The sequence below is a fragment of the Rhincodon typus genome, chromosome 4 (assembly GCF_021869965.1).
Source record: "Rhincodon typus isolate 14 chromosome 4, sRhiTyp1.1, whole genome shotgun sequence".
Classification (NCBI taxonomy): Eukaryota; Metazoa; Chordata; class Chondrichthyes; order Orectolobiformes; family Rhincodontidae; genus Rhincodon; species Rhincodon typus.
In genome coordinates, this window is record NC_063335.1 from 89406865 (window position 1) to 89429717 (window position 22853).

The window sequence follows — 22853 nt, forward strand, 5'->3', positions numbered from 1 at the left end:
TACCAAGACCTCTGGGCTTTTCCAGCAACTCCTGTTTTTTTTTCAATCTCCACAGTTTTCTGTTCACTAGTCAATCTTCTACACACACCTCAATACATTAAATACACCGTTTTCTGCAATAACCTTTAACGTGACATTTCATTGAATTCTAATTGAAACCCAAGTACAGTATATCCAATGGTTTCTTTTTATCGACAGCACGTTACTTCCTCAAAGATGTCCAATAAGTTGGTCAAGCGTAAAACCATGCTGACTCTGCCTGATTACTGTGAACTTTTCTAAAGTGCCATGCTTTGATGCCTTTATAAAAGGTTTCTAACATCTTCTCTATGCCAGATGTTAAGCTAACTAGACTCTAGGTTACTATTTTCTGTCTCTCTTACTTTTTGAGTATAGGATTTATACTTCATGTTTTCTAATCTAATGGAAGGGTCCAGGATGAAGTCAATGGCAGCGGTGAGGCAGCATCTCATCAGCCTGCAACTCCAAAAATTTACTTCACGTCCTTTTTCTGGTGATTGTAATTTCTTTCAGTTCTTCCCTCCCTTCCATTTCATGATTTACAGCTATTTCTGGGATGTTACTTGTATCCTCCTGTGAAGACTGATGCAAAACTTCTGTTCAATTCATCTGCCATCTCTTTGTTTTCCATTATTAGTTCCCCAGTTTTACTTTCAATATAGGGCCAACATTCAACGTTTTTTTTCCTTTAGAAAACATTTGTAGAAACTCTTACTATCTTTTTATATATTTCTAGCCAGTCTATACACATCAAAATTTTCCCCTCAATATTTTTTTAACCTCATTTTTGCTGTTTTTACACAATATCCAAATCTTCTAACAATCGCTGAATGATAATGTCTTTTCGTTACGTTTGACTTTTTAATCTCTTTGTTTAGTCACGTGTCGTTCACTAAACCCAAGTGCGAGATACTCCTCTTTGAATTTCTCTTTCTCAGCTCAAATCTGGAGAATGTGCAAGTCCCTCATTCTCAATTTCTCCCCTTGTCCGAGGCATGGTGATCCTCGGTTTAAACCATGACCAGGAGGCCGTCTCTCGCTCTCTCTTTTTGTCTGTAGTCAGAGCGCAGTCCTATGGTCCTTTGGGTCTATGGACACTTTACTTACTGTCACCTTGTTGCTCAATGGCATACTATTACTGAATCCTCCATTATCAATATCTTTGCAATAACAATTAATTAGGAAGTTAAATGGACCACCTATATAAATACTATACCTACTGAAAAAAGAGCAGAGATTGGAAATTCTATGATAAGTTATTCAACTCCTGGCTGCTCCAAATCTGTCCACCATCTACAAGACACAAATTGAAAGTGGAATGGAATACTGTGTACCTGGATAAGTACAGCTCCAGCCACATTGAAGAAGCTCAACACTATCCAAGACAAAGTGCACTGTTTGATCACACCCCATGCACTACCTTGTGTTTTTACTCCCTCTATCGCCTGTACACAGCAGTAGAAGTGTATATCATCAACAAGATACATTGCAACAATAGAGCAAGGTTTCTTCAACAGCACCTCTCAAACCCGGAACCTCTAACATCTTTAAAAGGGAAGGGCATTAGATATATGGAATCCTGAAAGCCATGTACTATCCAGACTCAGAGCAATATAATTCTTCCCTCAGTCATTGGGCCAAGATCTTGAAATTTCGTAACAACACAGACCCACAACATGTTCAAACAGGCAGCTCATCACCACCTCTTTCTCCAGGGCAGTTCGTTTTGAATTATAAATACTGATACTGCCAGCAATGTCTACTTCATGTTAACAAAAAAAAACCACACAAAATAAAAAATGTTGAGGAAGTCCACTTTAACCTGGGAGAGTCAATAAAGAAAGAACGACAGCAACAGAGACCGAAAAGAGAGAGTGCAAGCAGGATTGGGTGCAGCTGGAGTGGGGTAGGGGGTGAGAACAGAAGAGAGGGGGAAGGTATAGAACAAGGACAGCAAGAGAGAGGAAGACTGTGAGAGACAGTGCAAGTCATGCAGGATGGAGACACAGAGGGGAAAAAATAAAGAGGTATCGGGCCAAGTTGCACTCAAGGCAAGGGGGCTAGACTCGCAGGCAACGGTGAGTTCAAAGATAGCATGCGACACAAATCAGACTACACTGCTTGAAATCTTTACTTTGGCCAAAGACAACAATTGCACTGTCAACAAGTGCACTGCATGGTAGGTTGTGCGGAACACTAAAAAATTCTCAGTAACCAGATTTCATCTGTTCACAGCTCCACCAGAAACCCAGTTTTGAAATCTGACAGCGCGCTCCCATTGCTCTGAAGACAGAGTGAGAAAGTTAATCATAAGAGACATACAGGCTGCATGAATACAAAATAGGCCTGGTCTTTAGATTTCTTCAACCAAACTGCTTTTACATTACTAATGTTATTAACAACCCATCAAGTTTAGCTTGCAGTTGGTGTAATCAACCACCAATCACCAAGGTTATAGAGTCTTACAGCACAGAATCCTTTGGTACAAATCATCCATGCCAACCAGGTCTCCTAAACTGAACTAGTCCCATTAGGTTGCTGGGTTAGAGGTTTAAAACATTGTTCAATGGCAGACAAATTACAAAAAGCATCCTTGAATTCCAAGGTGCCACAATCATTTTACTATTTGTGTTCATAAAAAGGCCCTAGCTTATTCTCAGACTAGCTATGCCTGCTTTCTTCTTTTTAAACCCTAATTAGATCTTTGTACCTTCTATATCCATCTTGATTCGTGAGGATGACAACCATAACACCTCAAATTAAATTTCAAAATTTCACTACTGCTGCAGCTTCAGGTCCCAGCTACTAGTCCTTTGATTGACAAAGGAGATCTGGTGCTATAATTGAACTGTTCCCAATAGTAAAGTCAAAACATCAGCCAAGGTGTTTGTTCCTATGGGAACAGGCATTGTCATGTTCCAAATGTGATGATAATCCTGTCTGCTCTCTCAGGTGATCTGAGGCATATTTCGAAGAGGAGTTCAACCCAGTGTCTTAGTTAATCTTTATCATTCAACCAAAATCTCATGGAATTATCTGCTGTATTTGTGCCTAGATTTTGACTCACTTTTTCCAGAGAACAGCGCAGCACAGGAATAGGCCCTTCGGCCCACCATGTCAGTGCCGACCATGATGCCATTCTAAACTAATCCCATCTGCCTGCACGTGGTATGTGTCCCTCTGCTCCCTGCTTGTTCACATGTACATCTAAATGCCTCTTAAACATTACTATTGTATCTGCTTCTACCACCTTCAGGTAACTACTACACTCTGCGTAAAAAAAATAAACTTGCCTTGCACATCTTTAAACTTATTCCTTCTCGCCTTAAAAACTTATGCACTCGAGTATTTGACATTTCCACCTTGGGGAAAAAGACTCCTACATTCCACCCTATTCTTGTCCCTCATAATTTTCTAAGCTTCTATCAGGCTGCCCCTCAGCTTTTCACGCTCGAGTGAAAACAATCCAAGTTTGTCCAACCGCTTCTTACAGCTATTACACTCCAATCAAGGCAACGTTCTAGTAAACCTCTTGCATCCTCTCCAAAGCTTCCACAAAGTTTCATATAGCTGCAACACGACCTGCCAATTTTTATAGTGAATGAAGATAATATGCTGTACGCCTTCTTTACCGCCTTATTCAGTTGTGTTGCCACTTTCAGGAAGCTGTGGACTTGCACCCCAAGATCCCTCTGTATTTCAATGCTCCTCAGGGTCCTGCCATTTTCTTTATACTTTTGTCTCACATTTCAGCTCCCCAAATGCATCACCTCACACTGTCTGGGTTAAGGTCCACCTGCCATTTCTCTGCCCAACTTTCCAACTGATCTACATCTCACTATATCCTTTGACAAGCTTCCTCACCATCTACAACTCCACCAATTTCTGAAAACTTAATGATCAGACCATCTACATTTTAATCCAAGTCATATTACAAACAGACAGAGGTGCCAGCCCTGATCCTTGTGGAACGCCACTGGTCACAGACCTCCACTCAGAAAAACACCTCTCCACAACTTTCTTCTGTCTTCTATGACCAAGCCAAAGGCTGTTTTGATATCTGTAGTTACATTTTCAATCTGTATTGCTACTGCATCTGATTGTCAGTATATGTCAGGAACCAAGACAGCATGGCATCAAGGGGTGGGGGGCTATCAAAACAAGAGTCAGGGGAAAATAAGGAAACTCTCCACTGGCTGGAGTCACACTTGGCATAAAGGAAGACCGCTGTGGCTGCTGAGGCCAGATATTTCAGCTCCAGGGCATCTCCGCAGGAGCTCCCTGAGGACCAACAATGTCCAGCCACTTCATCAATTACCTCCCCTCCGTTAAATGCAGAAGGAAGGAGTGTTTGCCAATGACTAGAGATTTCAGCTGCCAAGAGGCAAACAACATTCATACAAATACAAGTGTGCCAGGAAATATTCTCCTTCCCTATTGGAGATTTGAACCACTGCCTCTTGACATTCAATGCACTACCGCCGCTGAATCCTCCACCATCAACATCCCAGGAACCACCATGGACTAGAAACTGAACCAAGCCACCTGGACAGTGACTACAATAGCAGGCCAGGAACCTCAGCAAGCATTGCACCTCCGGACTCCCTATCCATCATCTAACAAGGCACCTAAAGCTACTACTTTTTTTAAACTGGATAGAAACTTTAAATAGTAAAATTAACTGCTGGACTTTGAGAAAGAGTGGGAGGATGAGAGTAATCAAGTTTCAGAGAGCCAGCAGACACAATGGGCTGTATTTTATCCCCTCTATGAAAATAAATAATCCACACACTACCTCCAAATGCCCTATCATTCTGTGTGATTCCAGTGTAGTCGCATCGCCCCAGGACTCCTCTTTAGTTTCTATGATTGTAGAACACTAGTGCTGTTTTGAACCATCATTACTTTCACCACTTCCCTTTTGTTCTTTCTCTGGTTCTAGACGTGTTCAAAAACTAATATCTTCAAATTCTGTTGAAAAGTCACTGATCCAAAACATCGATTCTGTGTTTCTCTCCCTGGTGCTGATCAACCTGCTTGGCAATTTATGCTTTTGTTACTGGGTGGGCATACTGCTAGTCAACAGGTTGGGATATTGCGATACACCTCCTGCGAGTTCTTTCAAATGTCTTAGTGTGGGCTCTTTCCCAGCACTTGTCCCATAGATCTCAGGTGAGCACTTCTAATTTGCCTCATCGTTATTGGAGGATGGTTGGCTGGGGCTGGGCAGGGTGGGGAAAGGAATGTAGCTTGCTCCCATTTCTCACGTGCCGTGTTGACAAAGTTGGGAACAGAAGCAAGTGCAGTAGTGATGCAGAATGTTGTCAAATAGATTAGCAATACTTGCAGCCAAGGTGCAAGCACGAGAATGGCTGACTGAATGAGCTCTGCTGCTGCCTGCGAACTCTTGGACAGCAAACTCATAGCTCAAGACGACTATGGAGATGTGTTGGGGAGGACTTAGGAAGAAGAGGAAAATGACACACAGGATACCCATTGAACTAATTCATAGCACAAATGGAGATACAATGGGTCAATTAATACAACTACACAAGACAAAAATTAAGCCTAACAACACTCATAAATGTAAAAAAGCAAGATAGTTATCTTCAAGTTTACTAAATTGTATGCAGCCGGGGATAGTTACTAAAAAAAAAAAAAAAATGATGTTAATCAAGTTCAAAAATAGGCTTCAGAAATTCATTCCACAAGACACAGAGGCCAAAACTTGCAGCTTCTGTATAACAGCTGACAAAGAAAATAATGATGCCACTTGCAGTGTTGATATTTGCAAATGTTAAGTTGTAACACATCCTATTCTAGTTTCTTATTTTTCTGTCCTAACTAATGGGCATAGATTTTTATAAGAATGGGCGTTGAAAATATGTCACACCATAATTGTATCCTCCCACCAGAGGCAGGAGGTCGTTATTACATTGCAAGTTTCAGCAAAAATTTTGGATATAAGAATTTGTTAAATTAAAGGGGTATCAGAATTGGACAGAATTATTAATGCATTACTAGATGGTTAATAAATACTACTATTGTTCCATAAGAGATCAATAGAGCTATTATCAAAGGATACCTAAAAGACTACTGTTATTTCTCATCAAACTCAAACAACAAATACGCTCTGATGCTTGGAGGGTTTAATGCCATTATTGCCCAGGTTGATGCCAGTGCTCCCCAAGCTCAACTTGGAACTCAAACTTTTAAATAGAAATACAGATAATTCAAATGCAATGGCCTGGGAGATAGCCGATGGCAGAAACACATTTGTTACACAGATACATTCATAAGAATTTCCAGTTCTTTCCTTCTCCCGCATTCCTCTTCCATGGAACACAGGATTTCTTAAATTTTGAACATTCAATTGGGATTCTGCAACTAGTCCAAAGTGAAGGAAGGGGGAGGGAGAGGGAGAGGGAGTCACACGTACACACAAAGTGCGAGAGAGAGCGCGCGGGTGAGAGTGCGAGAGAGAGAGAGTTGTCCATCTCACCCCACAGCAAGCACATCTCCTGTGGACTGAACTTGAAGATGCGTCGATGCTCCAGGCGACATCTGCAGTTCCGTCCAACCTTCCCTCGCAGGAGACGGAGGGTGAGGAGAGGCATGAGCCCTTCGGGGAGGGGAAGAAAGAAAAGGAAAGATTACGTTATTTTCTAAAATTTAAATCAGACAAATCGAAATCTACACAGTGGAACTGCCATTATACATTACGTCAAATTATCCTCCCAGCTAAAGCCTTGTGAAAGGCATAGCCTCCTTGACACAATCCACAAGGGCTTTACATCATAGCCTCCTTACCTCTGTACCGGAGCCACATTGTGAAAGAAAGGGGTGGCAACACTCCAGGATGTACTGGAGTCTCAAGAACTTTCAGAGATTAATCTCCTGGATGTTGCTACTGGCAAACCCAGATGCATGAACATTAAAAATAATAATTTGATTTTGGAACGCAAGATCCTAAGAAGTAAAAGGAGTAGGCTATTTGACCCACTGAGACTGGTCTACAATTCAGTAGCTCAGGGGAGATCTGATTGTGGCCTTAATGCCACTTTCCTGCCTGCGCTGCCACAACCCTCCTCTGCCAATCAAAACGCCATTTGACACAGTGTCAAATGACCCAGCATCCACTGCTCTGTACACAAAAAAATCTCAAATACTCAAGCCTCAGTTGAAATTGCTCATCTCTGCCTTAACGGGAGACCCTTTATCTTTAAACTGTACCTCCTAGTTCTGGATTCTTACAGGAGAGGAAGCATCCTTCCCAGCATCTACCCTATCAAGTCACCTCAGATAAGATTCTCTCTCATCCTTCAAAACTTCCAAGAGCATCAGCCCAATGTGCTCAACTTTCCTCATACAACAACTCTTTCATTTCAGGGATTACCATTGTCATACAAATGCAGATTAAGTTCAATGCAGAGGATTGTGAAGTAATACAGTTTGGTAAGAAGAGGAGACATGTAAAATAAATAAAAAAGTACATTGAAGTGTTCGATCAGCCATCGCTGGACCATCATGATGGAAAAGGCTTAATGGACTGTATGGTCTATTGCTGTTGCTGGACTACTGCGTCCAGTTCTGGGTGCTACATTTTAAGGAAAAAAGTGAAGCCATTAGAATGACTGCAGAAAAGATTCACGAGAATGGTTCCAGGGATCTTTGATTGGGATGGTTTTCCTTAGATGAGGGCAAGGAGATTCAATGGAGCTATTCAAGATCATGAGTGGTCTGAACACGGTAGATAGTGGGAAACTTCACATTGGTGGAAGGATTGAAAATCAGAGCACAGATTTAGGAGAGACACAAGGAGAAACTTTTCTTGCAGTAACTGATTTGAATTTGGAACGTGCCGCCTGACACTGGAGGCAGGTTCAATCAAAGCATTCTTACTTGGAGAAGGCAGAGACTGCGCCTTGGGGAATTATTCATTGGAGTTAGCATAGATAAAGCACGATGAGTTGCCTCTTTCTGCATTGTAACAGTTTAGGATTACAAGAACAATGCAATTGATTTTTGTGAGTAAGGAGAACACACTGTACACAATACTCTACTCCAGGTGTAGTCTCAGATAGAGTCATACAGTTATACAGCATGGAAAGTGACCTTCCGGTCCAACTTGTCCACACTGACCAGATATACTAAATTGATCTAGTCCCATTTGCCAGCATTTGGCCCATATCCCTCTAAACCCTTACTATTCATTTCCATAGTTCTAGTGAGACTTCTCTATTTTTATTCTCCATCACCCTGGCAATAAAGTCCAACATTAACAGAAATAATAAACAGATCCACAGCATATGATTTAGGCAGACTGAATACTGTCACATGTTGTAAAAGGGAATGGAATATGAACGGAGGGACGTGTTTCTACTTTTGTACAGGGCATTGGTGAGACCACAACCAGAGTAGTGTACAGCATTGGTCTCCTAGACCTGACGAAGGAGCAGTGCAACAAAAGTTTGTGATTTTAAATAAACCTGTTGGACAATAACCTGGTGTCAAGTGACTTCTGACCAGGTCTTCAACTGGAAGATAATCTATAGCAATACAACCTGTAGGACGCGGAGGGATCCCTTGGAGGTCCCAGCTCACCAACTCAGCACAAACTGCCTGGGAAGTCCAATTTTCTGATGGGGGACTTATCCTGCATCTGATACCCTCTGAAAAAGTCTCGAATTCTCAGTTAGAGTCAGAGACTTTGGAGGATTCGATTCATGGACCTGGACAGTAGCTCAGGAATGCTAAATGCATTAAAAATAGTACTAACTCTTGGCTAACAATAAAACTGACCAGCACCACCCAACCATGACTCAACATTGGATTTCCTGACGTCCCAAATGTTCCGAGTGAGCCCCCCGGCCCCCGGAAAATAATACCCACTGTGACACTATCCTGGCCTACTCGACTCCATCCTCACTCCATCTTACTTTCTCACCAACTTTAAGCAGAGATGCTTAAATTGATGACTAACTAGGGTGTCAAAGAATTTGGGTTGGCCAGGAAAGTGGCTTGATACCCCAATCAGATCACACATCATCTTACTGAATGGCACAGTCAGTCTGAGGGGCCAAACAATCTACTCCTGCTCTAAACTCATATTCAAAGCTCTTCCCCCAACGGAAGTTTAAAATATTCAACATTTCTATTCCTCCATTCTATGTTCCATCTGTGAAATTTTTGCCCCTTCATCTAGATCACTTCACAGAAATTGAATCTAAACTTGCCTTCCTATCAATTTCTGTAACATCATTACTCATATGATCAGTATCTTCACTCAAGTTATTAATACACAGAGCACAAAGTAAACGCCCCTCACTTCTTGAGATTTGCTTGAAGGTTACTTTTTTGCTTCACAGAAGCTCTTTCATCATTCTCAGGTACACTTTTCAAAATGTGCCCACGTGATACGCACATCGCTGACTAGGCTAGCTTTTATTGCCCATCTCCAATTACCCTCAAGTAATGGTGAGCTGCCTTCTGAAATTGCTGCAACTCATGGGGTGTAAGTATATCCACAGAGCTGTCAGAGAGGGAATTCTGGGATTCTGATCTGCAACACTGAAGGAACAGTGGTATATTAGGTGCTTCAGTTATTTATTTTTTTAAAATCGAATCCCTACAATAGGGAAACAGGTCCTTTGGCCCAACAAGTCCACACTGACCCTGAGCATCCCACCCAGACCCATCCCCCTTTTACCCGCCTAATCTACATATCCGTGAACACTACGGGCAATTTAGCATGGCCAATCCAGCTAGCCTGCACACCTTTGGACAGTGGGAGGAAACTGGAGCACTTGGAGGAAACCCACGCAGACACGGGGAGAATGTGCAAACTCCACACAGACAGTCGCCTTAGGGTGGAACTGAATCCGGGTCCCTAGCGCTGTGAGGCATCAGTGCTAACCACTGAGCCACCGTGCCGCCCATGGAGTAGTTTCAGTGATGCAGTCATGTAGTAGCAATACCTTTCATCAATCTCCCAACAATCATCCATCCGTTAAATTTCAAACCACAAGGAAACAATTTTCTTGAGACCATATTATTTAGGCTGCTACAAGATAACAGCATAACTGAACACAAGTTTTTTCTCAAAATAGCTTTGATTAAAAAAAAAGACTGTAAAACACACCTTTCACCGGTATGGTCATTGTTAAAGTTTTCCAACGTACAATCACATTTTAACCAGGCAGTTGCTATCCTTGTTACAGCATCTCAGATCAAGAACCAAATACTTAAATTTAACAATTCACACATTTTTCCCCGATATAGTAGCTCTTGAACTTATGTAGCCTTAAGCTAAAGATTCCATTTGCAAGACATTTATTACCTCAGTTATTTCAGATTTCCTAGTTAGTGAAATAATACCTTGGTGACAAGTTTAAAACAGTTCTCTCTCCTTTGCTACCTTTCTCCCAGCAAAAGGGGATTCCCAACTTCCAAAAACTCGGGCTCCCCCAACAATTCTCTCATTTACAAAAACAGAAATTACTGGAAAAGCTCAGCAGGTCTGGCAGCACCTGTGAAGAGAAATCAGAGTTAACGTTTTGGGTTGTTACCTTTGAACCAAAACGTTAACTCTGATTTCTCTCCACAGTTTTTGTTTCCGATTTAAAGCATTCGCAGTTCTTTTGGTTTTAATTACCTCACAACTTTCTTAGCTGCTTGCTGTTCCTCTTCCCCTATGGCTGACACCACATTGAAGCATCCACAAGGGTGTGACCCAGCCTGTGACTGCAACAGCAGATCCTCAGAAAGTCTCTATTTTATTTATAGGAATGACTTTTCTTTGATTGGTCACCTTGTGATTACATTTTCCAGGGCGTTTTGTTGACTTTGGGGGCGTGGGGAAATTTGCCTATATATTTTGAGACCTATTAATACAGATTGTAAACAGTTGAGGCCTGTGGTACTTCACTTGTTGTAGTTTGCCGAACCAAAAATTGCCCAATTGTACCCAGCTGTCTGCTTTCTCTTAGTTAATCAATCAGTCAGTCCTCTATCAGGGCCAATGTATCACCAATACCACCAGGAGCACTTACCTCATGTCGTAAACTTTCATGCGGTAGTTCAACAAAGGCTCTGAAAATCCAAATACGCATTCACTGGCTCCCCTTTATCCAGGTTGCCTGATAGATCCTCAATTAACTCTAATAAACCAGTCAGATACAACTTCCCATTCACAGATCTATGATGAAGAGTGTTACTTGTACACCCTTTCAAAAGTAGTCACCCAAAAACCAGCACTGAATGAAGACCAGACATTTTTTTTGATTGATCTTTTCTCATTTTAAATAGGTCCTGCTGATGAAGTAAAGTGGGGAGGCCTTAAACTGTTAGTAAAACTCCAATGCATGAGAAGTGAATTAATACTATTAAAACATATGGCCATTAACCTAAAGGACTTTACAATCATATTAGCTCATTTTCTGGTGTCCCTCATTCACTGAGTTAAAAATGTTATGATTTGAAAAAAGGCTTTCAGACCTTTTCCTTCGTACCCACCAAGCTCCAAAATCTGGTATGGCTACGGTCCTAAGGCTGTCAGATTTGAGAGGATGTACCTGAGAGATTTTCTACATGTGCATCTCTTTAATAATGCATCCTAGCATAATAACAGATACTAGATAACTAGCTGATCATTGCTTGCTTTCTGCTGCCCTCTTTTCTAGGATAGAGCTGTTAAATTTGGGGCTTTCCAAGAGCTCACGTAAGGAAATCTGGAAGAATGTAAGGATTCACCATCTATGCAGTCACTTCCTTCAGAGAGTGTAAGATGCACCATCAGGTTCAGAGGACTTGTCAGCCTTAAGTGCCATTAGGTTTCCTGGTGCGTTTTGACTCCTGCCTTTTCAAAGATGTTCTGCTACAGAACAGCTGGTAAACAAGTATTTTAACAAAGTGAAATGCAGCAAGTTAATGCATGCAGACTAAGAGTTAATAAACATCAATTAATTAATGACCAAACCATCCGCATTCACTGACAGTTGAGGGGCAGTTATTGGTTGGATTGGGCCCTCTTCTGGTGCAGTGGTAGTGTCCCTACTCCTAGACCAGGAGGCCTGGGTTCTATCTGCTATAATATAGTGTGTGATAACATTGGAGTCGGCGGATTAGAAAACACAGTCATTATTAGCTGGACACCAAATGCAACTGGAGGCGATTTTTCAAAAAGAGTGCCATGGGACAGAGGCGTCGAAGTCTACATAGAAAAAGACCTTTCAGCCTATCAAGGCTGCATTAGTCACTAAATAGTACCAAACTATTCTAATCCTATTTTCCAGTAGTTGGCCCACAGCCTTGCATGCCTTGGCATTACAAATGCGCATCTAGATACTACTTAAATGTTATAAACGTTTCTGACTCTAACATCCTTATAAGTCAGTTCCAGATTTTCACCATCTCTGGATGTAAGATCTTTTCCCCCCTCACATCACTCCAAATAATTCTGCTCCTTACCTAAATCCATGCCCCGATCTGTGATCTCTCCACCAAGTGTTCATTCCTGTCCATGCCCTACCTACACTTACCTATGTTGCTTCTTTATTGTGGCTATTCTCTCAAGTTACATTGTGTCATTTATAACGACGATCTTTAATCTCCCTTGAGAAGGCTGACAGATTCCATGTCTCATCTGAAAGTTCTCTCTCAAACAGCATGACATTCACTCAGTCCAGGGGTGAAGAAGACTCAAGTGTCTGGAGTGCAGCTTAAATACATTCTCCTCAGATATCACAGTGCTGATAGACAGCCATAGCTGACTGCTTCAGGTGAGCATTGCAAGATATGCTGCCATCATTCCAATACTTTCCTCAGGCATAGTCATTCCCCCACCTTCTCACTGTTACTCCCGAAATAGAGGGCAGTGACACATACGCAGAGAGTCAGTGAACAAATTACGAGCTTGATTTAGAAGAGGTGGTCGCTCAATCCTCACAAGATCACCTGTTGGGGTCCGACCAAGAAAAGAAGAGAAACAAAGACTTCCATTTATAAAGGACCTTTCTTGACTAACACCACCAACCGAAAAATCATTTGTGGTCAGTGAAGTATTTCCGAAGCATAATCACTGTTGTGGGTGTGAGAAACAAAGCAATCAATTGCACAACACAAAGCAACAAAGAGCCCAATGACCAGATACTCTGGGTAGAATCTTCTGGGCCCACCATGAGCTTTTAGAAAGCGGATTGGATGAAAGGCAAAAAGTTAAAGTTTTGGTATTAAGAACTCCGATCAACCTTTCAGATGAGTCAGCTTTGAGAACCCCTTTCGCATTTTTCAGGTTACCATGAATACTTCAACATCCTACTATGTTCCAAGTACATTCACCAGCACAACCTGATGCTGTTAGAAATGGCAAATACGCATGTTTGCAAACTCGACTACCAGGCGTGATCTGGTTGCGTAGTATTCTTCTTCCAAGCTCCAAGAGTACAAGAGCTATGTGGTGCCTTCATAACCAATTTGTTTCTTTCTGCAAACGTTTACAGCGCAAGGAGTGAAGCCTCACTGGGTCAATCAGCTTATGAGAAGCTTCAGTCACGTGTGGTCTTGCTTGTTGCTCTTAAACGCTTTGTGTAAGAAGTGACGCCTCAAAAGGTCAACGGTGCTGCCTAAGCAAATCAGTCACATAGTTTGCTGGCGTTAGCCAAACGGGGGCAGGCAAGAATTCCTCAATTCCAGAAGTTGAGAAAAGGGTTGGCTAGGTGGAAAGGAGCTATAGGAATAGAACGAGGACACTAGAACAATCTTGGGCAATAGAGGGAAGAAAACTGGAATACAGAAGAGAGAGAGTCAGTGATAGGGCAGGTACAGAGTGGGATAAGCGCACACACTTCAGAGGAAAAATAACCAGGTGAAGTGTATAAAAACTGAAAGAACTGTGGATGCTGTAAATTAGGAACAAAAACAGAAGTTGCTGGAAAAGCTCAGCAGGTCTGGCACCACCTGTGAGGAAAAATCAGAGTTAATTAGTTCTGAGGAAGGGTCACTGGAATATTGAGAGATAGTGAAAGGACTGAGAGTCACGGGGGTGACTGAGGAGGACAAAAGGAGAGACTAGAGGGAAGGAGACGATCTAGTTATGGAAGAAAAGTGTAGTGAAAGGGCAAACATGAACAAATCAATTGATCACAACCACCAGCTCTCTCCTAATGTAGCACAAATGGGAGCTAAGTACCCTCCTCACGGAAGATCTATTTGCATGTGTTCCTAAAGAGCTCAAAACACACCAAATTGAGGGAATTAAAACAGAAAAATACTTTTTAAATTTCATTTCTTGATTGTGGCATCTGAAGGTCACTGGCTGAGCCAGCATTTATTGCCCATCTGACTGCCCTTGAACCAAGTGGCTCAGGTATTTCAGAAGGTAGTTGAAAGTCACTCATTTTGATGTCGGTCTGGAGTCACATGTGGACAGACTTCCTTCTCTAAAGTGAGCCAGATTGGTCCTTATGACAATCACTGATGGTTATGAGTATTTGATCCAAGATTTTTATTGAATTCAAATTTCATTACTATTGCGGGATTCATTGCCACACCCCCAGAGGGTTTAGAGGGATATGGGCCAAATTCTGGAAAATGGGACTAGATTAATTTAGGATATCTGGTTGGCATGGACAAATTGGATCAAAGAATCTGTTTCCGTGCTGTACATCTCTATGACTCTACGATTACCACTACAACATTGCCTACCCTACTGCTGTGCAAACTTTCAGCAGAGGGCTTAGCACTGAATGTAAAATAAAAATTAATAAGCTCCATCAACACAGCCTGCAGATTGGTATGGGGTGGGGGGGGTGCGCACATACAGGAATATTCCCAGGCCCATTTTCATATGAAAGTTACGGACATGAGGGTGAAACTGTTATATAGGCTGTAGATTCCACAGTTGTCCAAGTGCATCACGGAGACTAATGAAGACCACCAAGAAACAGATTGCCTTCTATGCATGTGGTAATTGGCTCAATGTAAATGAGCAAGACCGCTACTCACGATCACGTCATTAAAGGGGTAAACCAGTCATGAGTCATGGAGGATGCAGCTTATCACAGAGAGGGGACTGTAAGACAGGCTTTCACCCAAGACCTGAGCAGCTTGATAAGGGTCCAAAGGTTAGCTTGACCATGTCAAGATCTCAAACGCAAACCAAACATTTCCCGTTTGATATTCCTTTACATATTAGATGCCTTACCAAATGTTTCATACCAGATGTTTCATCAAATTAACCAGCAGTGCTGAGGTAGAGGAAGGAAGAGAAATCCTAGAATTCCCACCTGAGTGGCACTGTGGGTCTACCTACAGCACATGGACTACAGCGCTTCAAGGCAACAGCTCACCACCACCTTCTCAATGGAAACTTGGGAATGGCAATAAATGCTGGCTCAGCTAGTAACAGCCACAATGAATTTTTTTTAAAAAATGCCCCATGCCACTGAACCAGAGGCATGAGGCCTCAAGGGCTTCAATTGTGGATAAACAAGCAGCCCTTGCAGACGGGAAGAAGGGGCTCCTGGCTACCAAGGCAGAAGGTGCACTGACAGATACCTGTAGGTAAGTGAAAAGGCAGCACCAGGAATGTGTTGGTGACGTTATTACCTACATCCTCAACATCCTGCAGCCAGATGGCTTGGGGAGGCAGTACTATGCCAGTGGGCATAAAGATCACAGTGACACTGATCTTTCTTGTCACTAGCTTCTTTCAGGCCTCAACTCTGGAGATGTGTGGCATCTCCAAATGCATGGCTGAGTTCACTGATCATTTGACAGGCAACTAACACAGTTTGTCCAATTTTTTGTAAACCCCAAGAGTCAAGGTACCAGGGTTGGATTCACAGCCAGTGTCGGCTTCCCTCAGATACAAGGGGCCATTAAGTACACATATGGTACTCAGAGCTCCCTGGGATCACCCAACCAGATTCCTGAACAGAAACAGATTTCATTCCTTCAACATCCAACTCATTTGCACCAATTTCAACAGATATGTGCCTGCTCTCTACAAGTCAAACACAAAGTTTACATTGTGCACAATCCACAGGTACAGCAAATGTTTGACCCCCATCGCCAGGGCTAGCTAATGGGTATCAAACATGGTTGATGATCTCAGTGCAAGATCCTTGGAGTAATGTTAAATAGCAATAAAATGCAGCACATGCATCCATTAGAGGCATCAGTGAATAGACAACTGGTCTTCTGAAGATGTGCTTTTCATTGCCTGTTCCATTCAGGAGGAACACTCCTGTACTCACTAGATAGGGTCTCCAGAATAATGACAGCTTGCTGTGCCCTGCAAGACTTTGTTCAATGATAGGGTGAGAACTCAGAAATTGGGTGTGCAGACCAGCCACCTGCCTCCTCAGATGAGGAAGAAGGCAAGTTTGAAAGTGATGCTAAGAAAGCTAGAACGCTGGGGAGATTACGGAAACGGGCCCAGGAGAACCTGACAGCAGCTAGATCTGAGGGGGAGTAATTTCATATTAACATATGTGAACAAATCAGGACAATAAGCTAATTATGATGCAAGAGATTCTCCTGCCCTTAAGGGAACAATTGCTTTGTGTCTTTAAAACATTAAACTATTTTGTTTACCATTAATTGCAAGTTAATTTGTCCCTTGGCACCAATAACTTCCTGTTCAGGCTCTTAGCCAGAACATCAGTATGGAGTTATGTGGGATTACATGGAGCATATACTTGTATGACTCAAACCTCAGTTTGCAAAAGGAGCTAAACTATGCCGATTGTCCCCTGAAACCTAAACATCCAATTTATGTTGCTGTACTTGCAACGAAGAATGACAGCCGCAGTGCTCTTTCCACTGTACCGTGTGATGCTCATGTGAGTGTGAACTGTGATCAACGCCCCTCAGGTAGTCCATTAGGAAAGCATATACAATACATGCTCTACCTCCATGAAATCATGAATCACGAATTCGCCTAACCGCGCAAACAAACAGTAACAAAATTCAACATCCATGGGCAAAACTTGAGTATCTGCAGTTTTTAAAACCTATTTTTAACGACTCCACACTCTCGCATTTCATCATTTGTGGGGGGATCTTTGGATCAGAATGCTCACAAATATGAAGGAATGACTGGACAGTTACAAGTCTCAGAAGACTGTCATACAACGTGCTATTTCTATCAGTGTCAGGTGGTAGAAAAAGTTAACAATGAAACATTAAATAAAGTCATTAACAGTAGTCCAACTTGCCTCTTCACTGGACATTAAAGATCCTACAGCACTATTCAAAGAAACACAGACAGAAACAATTTGCATTTCTTCAGCACCCTTTGTGATTTCAGGAAGTCTCAAAGCAGTGAGTTCTTGAAATAAGATTAAATGCTAGCTGATGCCAAAATATTCACTCTCCCAATTATTGCTCCTCATCCTTTTTACATGATACCCTTAACCGTTTCGGTTCTGCGAATTACCACCACCATCCCTAACCTCTCCAACGACCTTCCACGGGTTGTCCCCTCCAAGATCTGTGCCCACCTGCCTGAAAACTGATCATCTCCAATCAGGTTTCCGTCCCTGCCAAAGCAGTGAAATGATCCTAACGCATGCGAGAAATGACAACCTTTTTAACAGGGGCTATTGTGTACTTTCTTCCTATCTTTGTCCAGTAGCCTTTGACATAGTCAACCGTATAATATTTTTTCAACACCTGTTTGATGTTGTTCAGCTCAATGGAACAGTCCCAATTTGGCACAATCTATCCAGTTATAGCCAGAGAGTCTCTTACAATTACTTCTCTATATCCCCAAAAATTGGTATCCCCAAAGGAGTCATTCCCAGGCCCAAATTTTTGCCCAGGCTTAAATATTTGCAGATAGATCAACTTTAACATGTGCAGTGACAGCACCCAGCTGTAGATCTACACCAAGTCTTGACTCCTCTGATGTCTCATTTTGAAACTAGTGAATTCTATGTTGAGGCCATTAGGCTGCAAGCTCCCAATGCAGAACATGAGGTGTTGTTCCTCCAGTTTGTGTGTGGCCTCATTGTGACATTAGAGGCGGCCCAGGACGGACATGTCGCCAAGGGAGTGGGAGTTGAAATGGCTGGCGAATCAGTCACTGTGTCTACGCTTGGTCTATCCGACGTAGAGGAGACCACATCAGGAGCAGTGAGTGCAACAGACCAGGTTAGAAGACGTACACGTGAATCCCTGTCGGATTTGGAATGATTGAGCAGAGGTGAGGGGGAGGTCTAGGGGCAAGTGTAGCACCTCCTGCGGTTACAGGGAAAGGAGCCAGGTGTGGTGCTTGGTGGGGAGTGTGGAGCGGACGAGGGAGTCACAGGGTGAGTGGTCTCGATGAAAGGCAGATAGGCGTGGGGAGGGAAATCTCTCTTTGGTGGTGGGGTCAGATTGCAGGTGGCAATTGGATTGATGCATTGGATTTTGAGTTTGGTGGCATGGTATACGAGGACCGGGGGACTCTATCTTTATTGTTATTGAGGGGAGGGGATTTGAGGGCAGAAGTGCGGGAAGTGCTGGAGATACAGTTTAGGGCGATATGAATCCCGGGGAGGGGAAGTTACGGTCCTTGAAGTAGGAAGACATCTGGGATGTCCAGGAATGGAACGCTTTATCCTGGGAGCAGATACGGCGGAGGCAGAGGAAATGTGTTTGAAGGACAAGACCTTACTGCTTAAGTGGGAAAGATACTGACACAGCCTCGTTGGACTAATTATGTGGCAAATTCAACCACACTCTTTGTATTCTTGCCATAACCATCCCTCAATTAAACCTTATCAAAAATAGATTTATCTGGCCATTTATCACATTGCTGTTAGCGTGACATTACCATTGGCAAATTGTCTACCATATTTGCTGAGAAACAACTGTAATTTTAAAATGATTCATTAGTTGCGAAGCACTTTGGCACATCAGGGTCATGCAAGGTTTTGTATAAACACAATTCTATCGAAGCAGACTATACCCATCTAGGCTTTGTCAAAGGTGATGGCCAGTTTGCTGAAACATCTAGCGTCTGTAGAACATTACTCCATCAACTAAAAAAAGGTTGGAACCTCAGTAGAGGATGGGATAAAATAAGATCCTGGGGGATAGAAATTGTAAAAACAAACTGTCATACTCAGAAACAAGTTTACTAGTCCTCTATTTTGAGGTATACAAGATGAGTCAGATCAGTCAGTTTCAATGGGAAGGCAATGGCCTAGTGTTATTATCGCAAGACTGTAAGTCCACAGACCTGCATAATTTCCTGGGGACCCTGCCAAGGTATATGGTGGATACTGAATTCAACTAAAATCTGGAATCAAGAGTATAATGATCATGACATTGTGAATTATCGGATAAACCCATCTGGTCCACAAATGCCCTTTAAAAAGGAAGGAAACTGCCATCCTTACCTGCGACCCCAGACCGTTGACTCTTAACTGCCCTCTGGGTAATAAATGCCAGCTCAATGATGCCCACATCCCATGAAAAAATTTTAAAAATTCACTCGTTTTACTAAGTTTTCCTTCTGCAACAGTCAAGACACTTGATGTGTCCTACCAATACAGCAAAGTAGAGTCAGTAGAGAATCTGATTTGGGCTCATCTTTGGTGATTTTCCATATGTCAGAACACAGGCTTAGACTGCACTTCAGACTGTTCTGACGAGGGGACTGGAGCTCCAAATTCTGGATTGATGTTTTGTGGGGCTGGTGGCCCGGGATGGTCTCCTCATTGTGTGCAATCTTAAAAATACTCCCGCTGTACATGACTATAACAAAACTAAAGGATGGTGGCAGTTAGATAGTCACAGCCATGAAAGGTGTGTCATCATGGTCTGTTCATCACCCTGTACGTCCTTTCATTGATTCACACAGGAAGTGCACGAGGATACAAAAGTAATAAAGAACTCTTCAATATTCAATCGAGAATCGCCCAGAAATATTGTTTTCTCCATTTGCTTGCACATTACCTTGGGAATTTAATCTTCCAATTCCCAGAAACTTCAGGACAATCAGGGAGAGTTGGTGATCCTACCTGTGGAGGGCAAGGGGCAAAGCAGGTTTAGAAAGTAATGTGATGACAGCTCATGGCCAAACCTTGTCCCCTTCACTAAGTCCACTCTACATTCACAGCCCCCACACCTAGATTAAACTTGAGGGGATGATGGAAAAAATATTTGGGGCGAAGGCAAGTGAGAGAGGCAGCTTAACGCTCAGAAAACAAAAAACAGGGGAGGCTTTTAAAAAAAATTAAAAAGGGAAGAAAATCGTGTTGACTCGATTGTCTTGAAACTCTCACCCCAACCCCATTGTGTATATACACACCTTAAAATTTTAAAATAAACGTTTAAAATTAAAAAAAAACTTCACAAATATACCCATTTAAAACGAGAAGGGCTACTCTACAGAAGTTTCTGTTCCCTCCCTACCGTTTAAAAGTTGACTGTTCCAGCTGGCAGTCTGTTGCCGTAGTTACCAGAGGAATGCCATCGCAGAGTGCTCACTCTCGCGGGCCCCGATTATGACTCATCACCAAATCTTTCCGAGAGGTCCAAAAGGCACCAATCCTTGGAACATGAACCCTGTTGCCCGTTACAGATGGGTTTTCCCCCTTTTCTTCCCCCACTCCCACTTTTCTCTGTTCCCACTGTTTTAAGCCAACATGCCTGTCCCTGTCCAGTCGTGAGGGAGCGCAGCATGTGCCATCAGTACAAGAGTGATCTCGCCTCCAAAGTCCTTAATTGAGCGGAGAAGCACTTTGGGACATCGCAAGGTTGCAAAAGGCACCATGTAAAAATTCAGTTATTAATCATCTGTCAGAGAATTCACCTGGGGTTCTGCCTGTCGTTGGTGATTCAGGTAAACACATTGGGATATTCCAAAATAGCGGTTGCTTCAAAGAATTTACCACAGGCAGTTTGTGAATATCAGGTATCAACACAAAACACTAAGTGCTGTAAACATTCAACTGGTTCACTAATGCCCAGTAGGGATGGAAACCCATAGGTGACGCAACATGATTAACTCTTTCCTCCCTCAGCAACAGCCTACAACATTGCTTCCCAAACTTTTTCCCACTGTGATCCCATTTTGGAGGTATGAAATTTGTCATGACCTCCCAAGTGGGACTCAGTAGAGAACTGGTGTGGTATTGGGGATTTAGGGCTTCTGAGCACAGGGTTCTGTTTGAACAACAGCACAGCTGTTATAACTCAGAGCGCTATGGCTAGCTCAGAGCTTGCAACTCCAAAGTTTCAGCTTACCACCCCACTTTACACAGCCCCTACCTAGAAAGGCAGACAAATTGTACTAATTTGCTACATAAAGAGGCACAGCATTGTGGAGACAACTGCTTTACGTGGACTGAGCAGTTTAGGATGATACCATATCATCACGTTCTCAGTGGAATAAATGTTGACCTTATCAGGAATGTATTTATCCCAAAAGTGAATTTGTCCAAACCACAGGAGGGGGAGCTCGAACAGTGCCCAGACAACATTACTCCTTTGACAAACACCACCCCAAAGCATACGTGCAAAATCGAGAACCAGATGTCTTCACTTTGATATACGTAATTCATTCCATATGTAACGCTATGTGAGAGAGAAGTTTATAACATTACAATACAGAGCTGTATTTCTATATGCTTCATATTATAAACAGTAAACAGGTGTCGTTGGTTGGGTACAATGCAAGCCAATGGTTGCGGTACAGAACCACAGAACCCAGAGGACACATTATGAATTATGAAATCAAATTTATAAAATCTAATAAGTGGTGGACTCCTGCCAGAAAGACTAAAAATATCAAAGAAAACCACTAGTTTGTTATGAAAACTTAATGTTCTTCAAGGGAGAGGTCTTCCTGTCATACCTAGTCTGTCCTACACATTACCCTTGATTCCAGTCCAAATCTACCTGGTTGACGTTTAGAAGCCCCTGATATAATCTAATGAAAAAAATCATGGTGTTCAATAAGGAACCACCATCTCCCTCTCAAAACCAATGAGGATAATCACACCTTTAAAAAGCATCACTTGCACAGAAGGTTGTATGCAGTATTTTTATTGAAGCTTCTTTACTCCTACATCCTGGTATTGTTCTACTAATTCTGATAACTGAACTCTGAACCCAAGAGAAACATATTTAATTTACAAGTTAGCTGCAAATACATACAAACTAGTGACTACACTTGAAATATACTTTATTTAAAACATTTTACATGTTTCCGACCAAAGTGAACAACTTTGTGTTTTCCCACATTATACTCCATCTATCAGATTTTTTGTGCGCCCAACTTATGTCCATCTGGATCTTCCCAATGTTCTCTTCACAACGTACTTTGCTACATATCATGATGCCACGTGCAAATTTTGCTACTCTGTCTTCAGTCCCCTCATCCAAGTCATTTAGTCAAGGAAGGAAGAGTTATAATGTTACTACAGAACATGAAATCTAAACAAGAATTCAGTACAAAACTGGTCATTTGAAAGCAGTTTTCATTGATGATAAATGTTGAAATTAAAATTAGATAGCAAAAAGTCCTTGAGCGATATTGAACCCAACAGATGTAAAACTGCCTTTTCAACTCGGAAGAAAACATTTCCCAATTAGATATTTACATTCCACAACCATAAACAAGTCACAAGGTCAGGTTCTTGATAAAATATCTGTTTTTACACAGCTTTTTAGAGTGGGCAGTTTTGATTCTGTCAAAGTTTCGACTGAAAGAACAATAAGAAATATTGAATTTAACATTAGTGCTATTGCAAGTTTATATTTTGTTAGAAATGTTTTATGGGCCTTTTCCAGTTACATAGTGATTGCATCACAGATATCGGCTATGCCGTCAAATC

General features: G+C 42.1%; 1 protein-coding gene across 5 annotated transcripts in view; it reads right to left on the reverse strand.

Moving 5' to 3' along the window:
- The window catches only part of setd2 (SET domain containing 2, histone lysine methyltransferase), a 90858-nt gene extending 70831 nt beyond the window's left edge, over positions 1 to 20027 (reverse strand). For all 5 annotated transcript variants that reach the window (XM_048595726.1, XM_048595725.1, XM_048595724.1 and 2 more), the window contains exons 1-2: positions 19969 to 20027; positions 6524 to 6643 (exon numbers count right to left, since the gene is read on the reverse strand). In XM_048595726.1, the coding sequence (XP_048451683.1) occupies positions 6524 to 6585 (62 nt within the window). In that variant the 5' untranslated portion in view covers positions 6586 to 6643; positions 19969 to 20027. The remainder of the gene's footprint in view (positions 1 to 6523; positions 6644 to 19968) is intronic.
- Positions 20028 to 22853: the final 2826 nt, after the last annotated feature.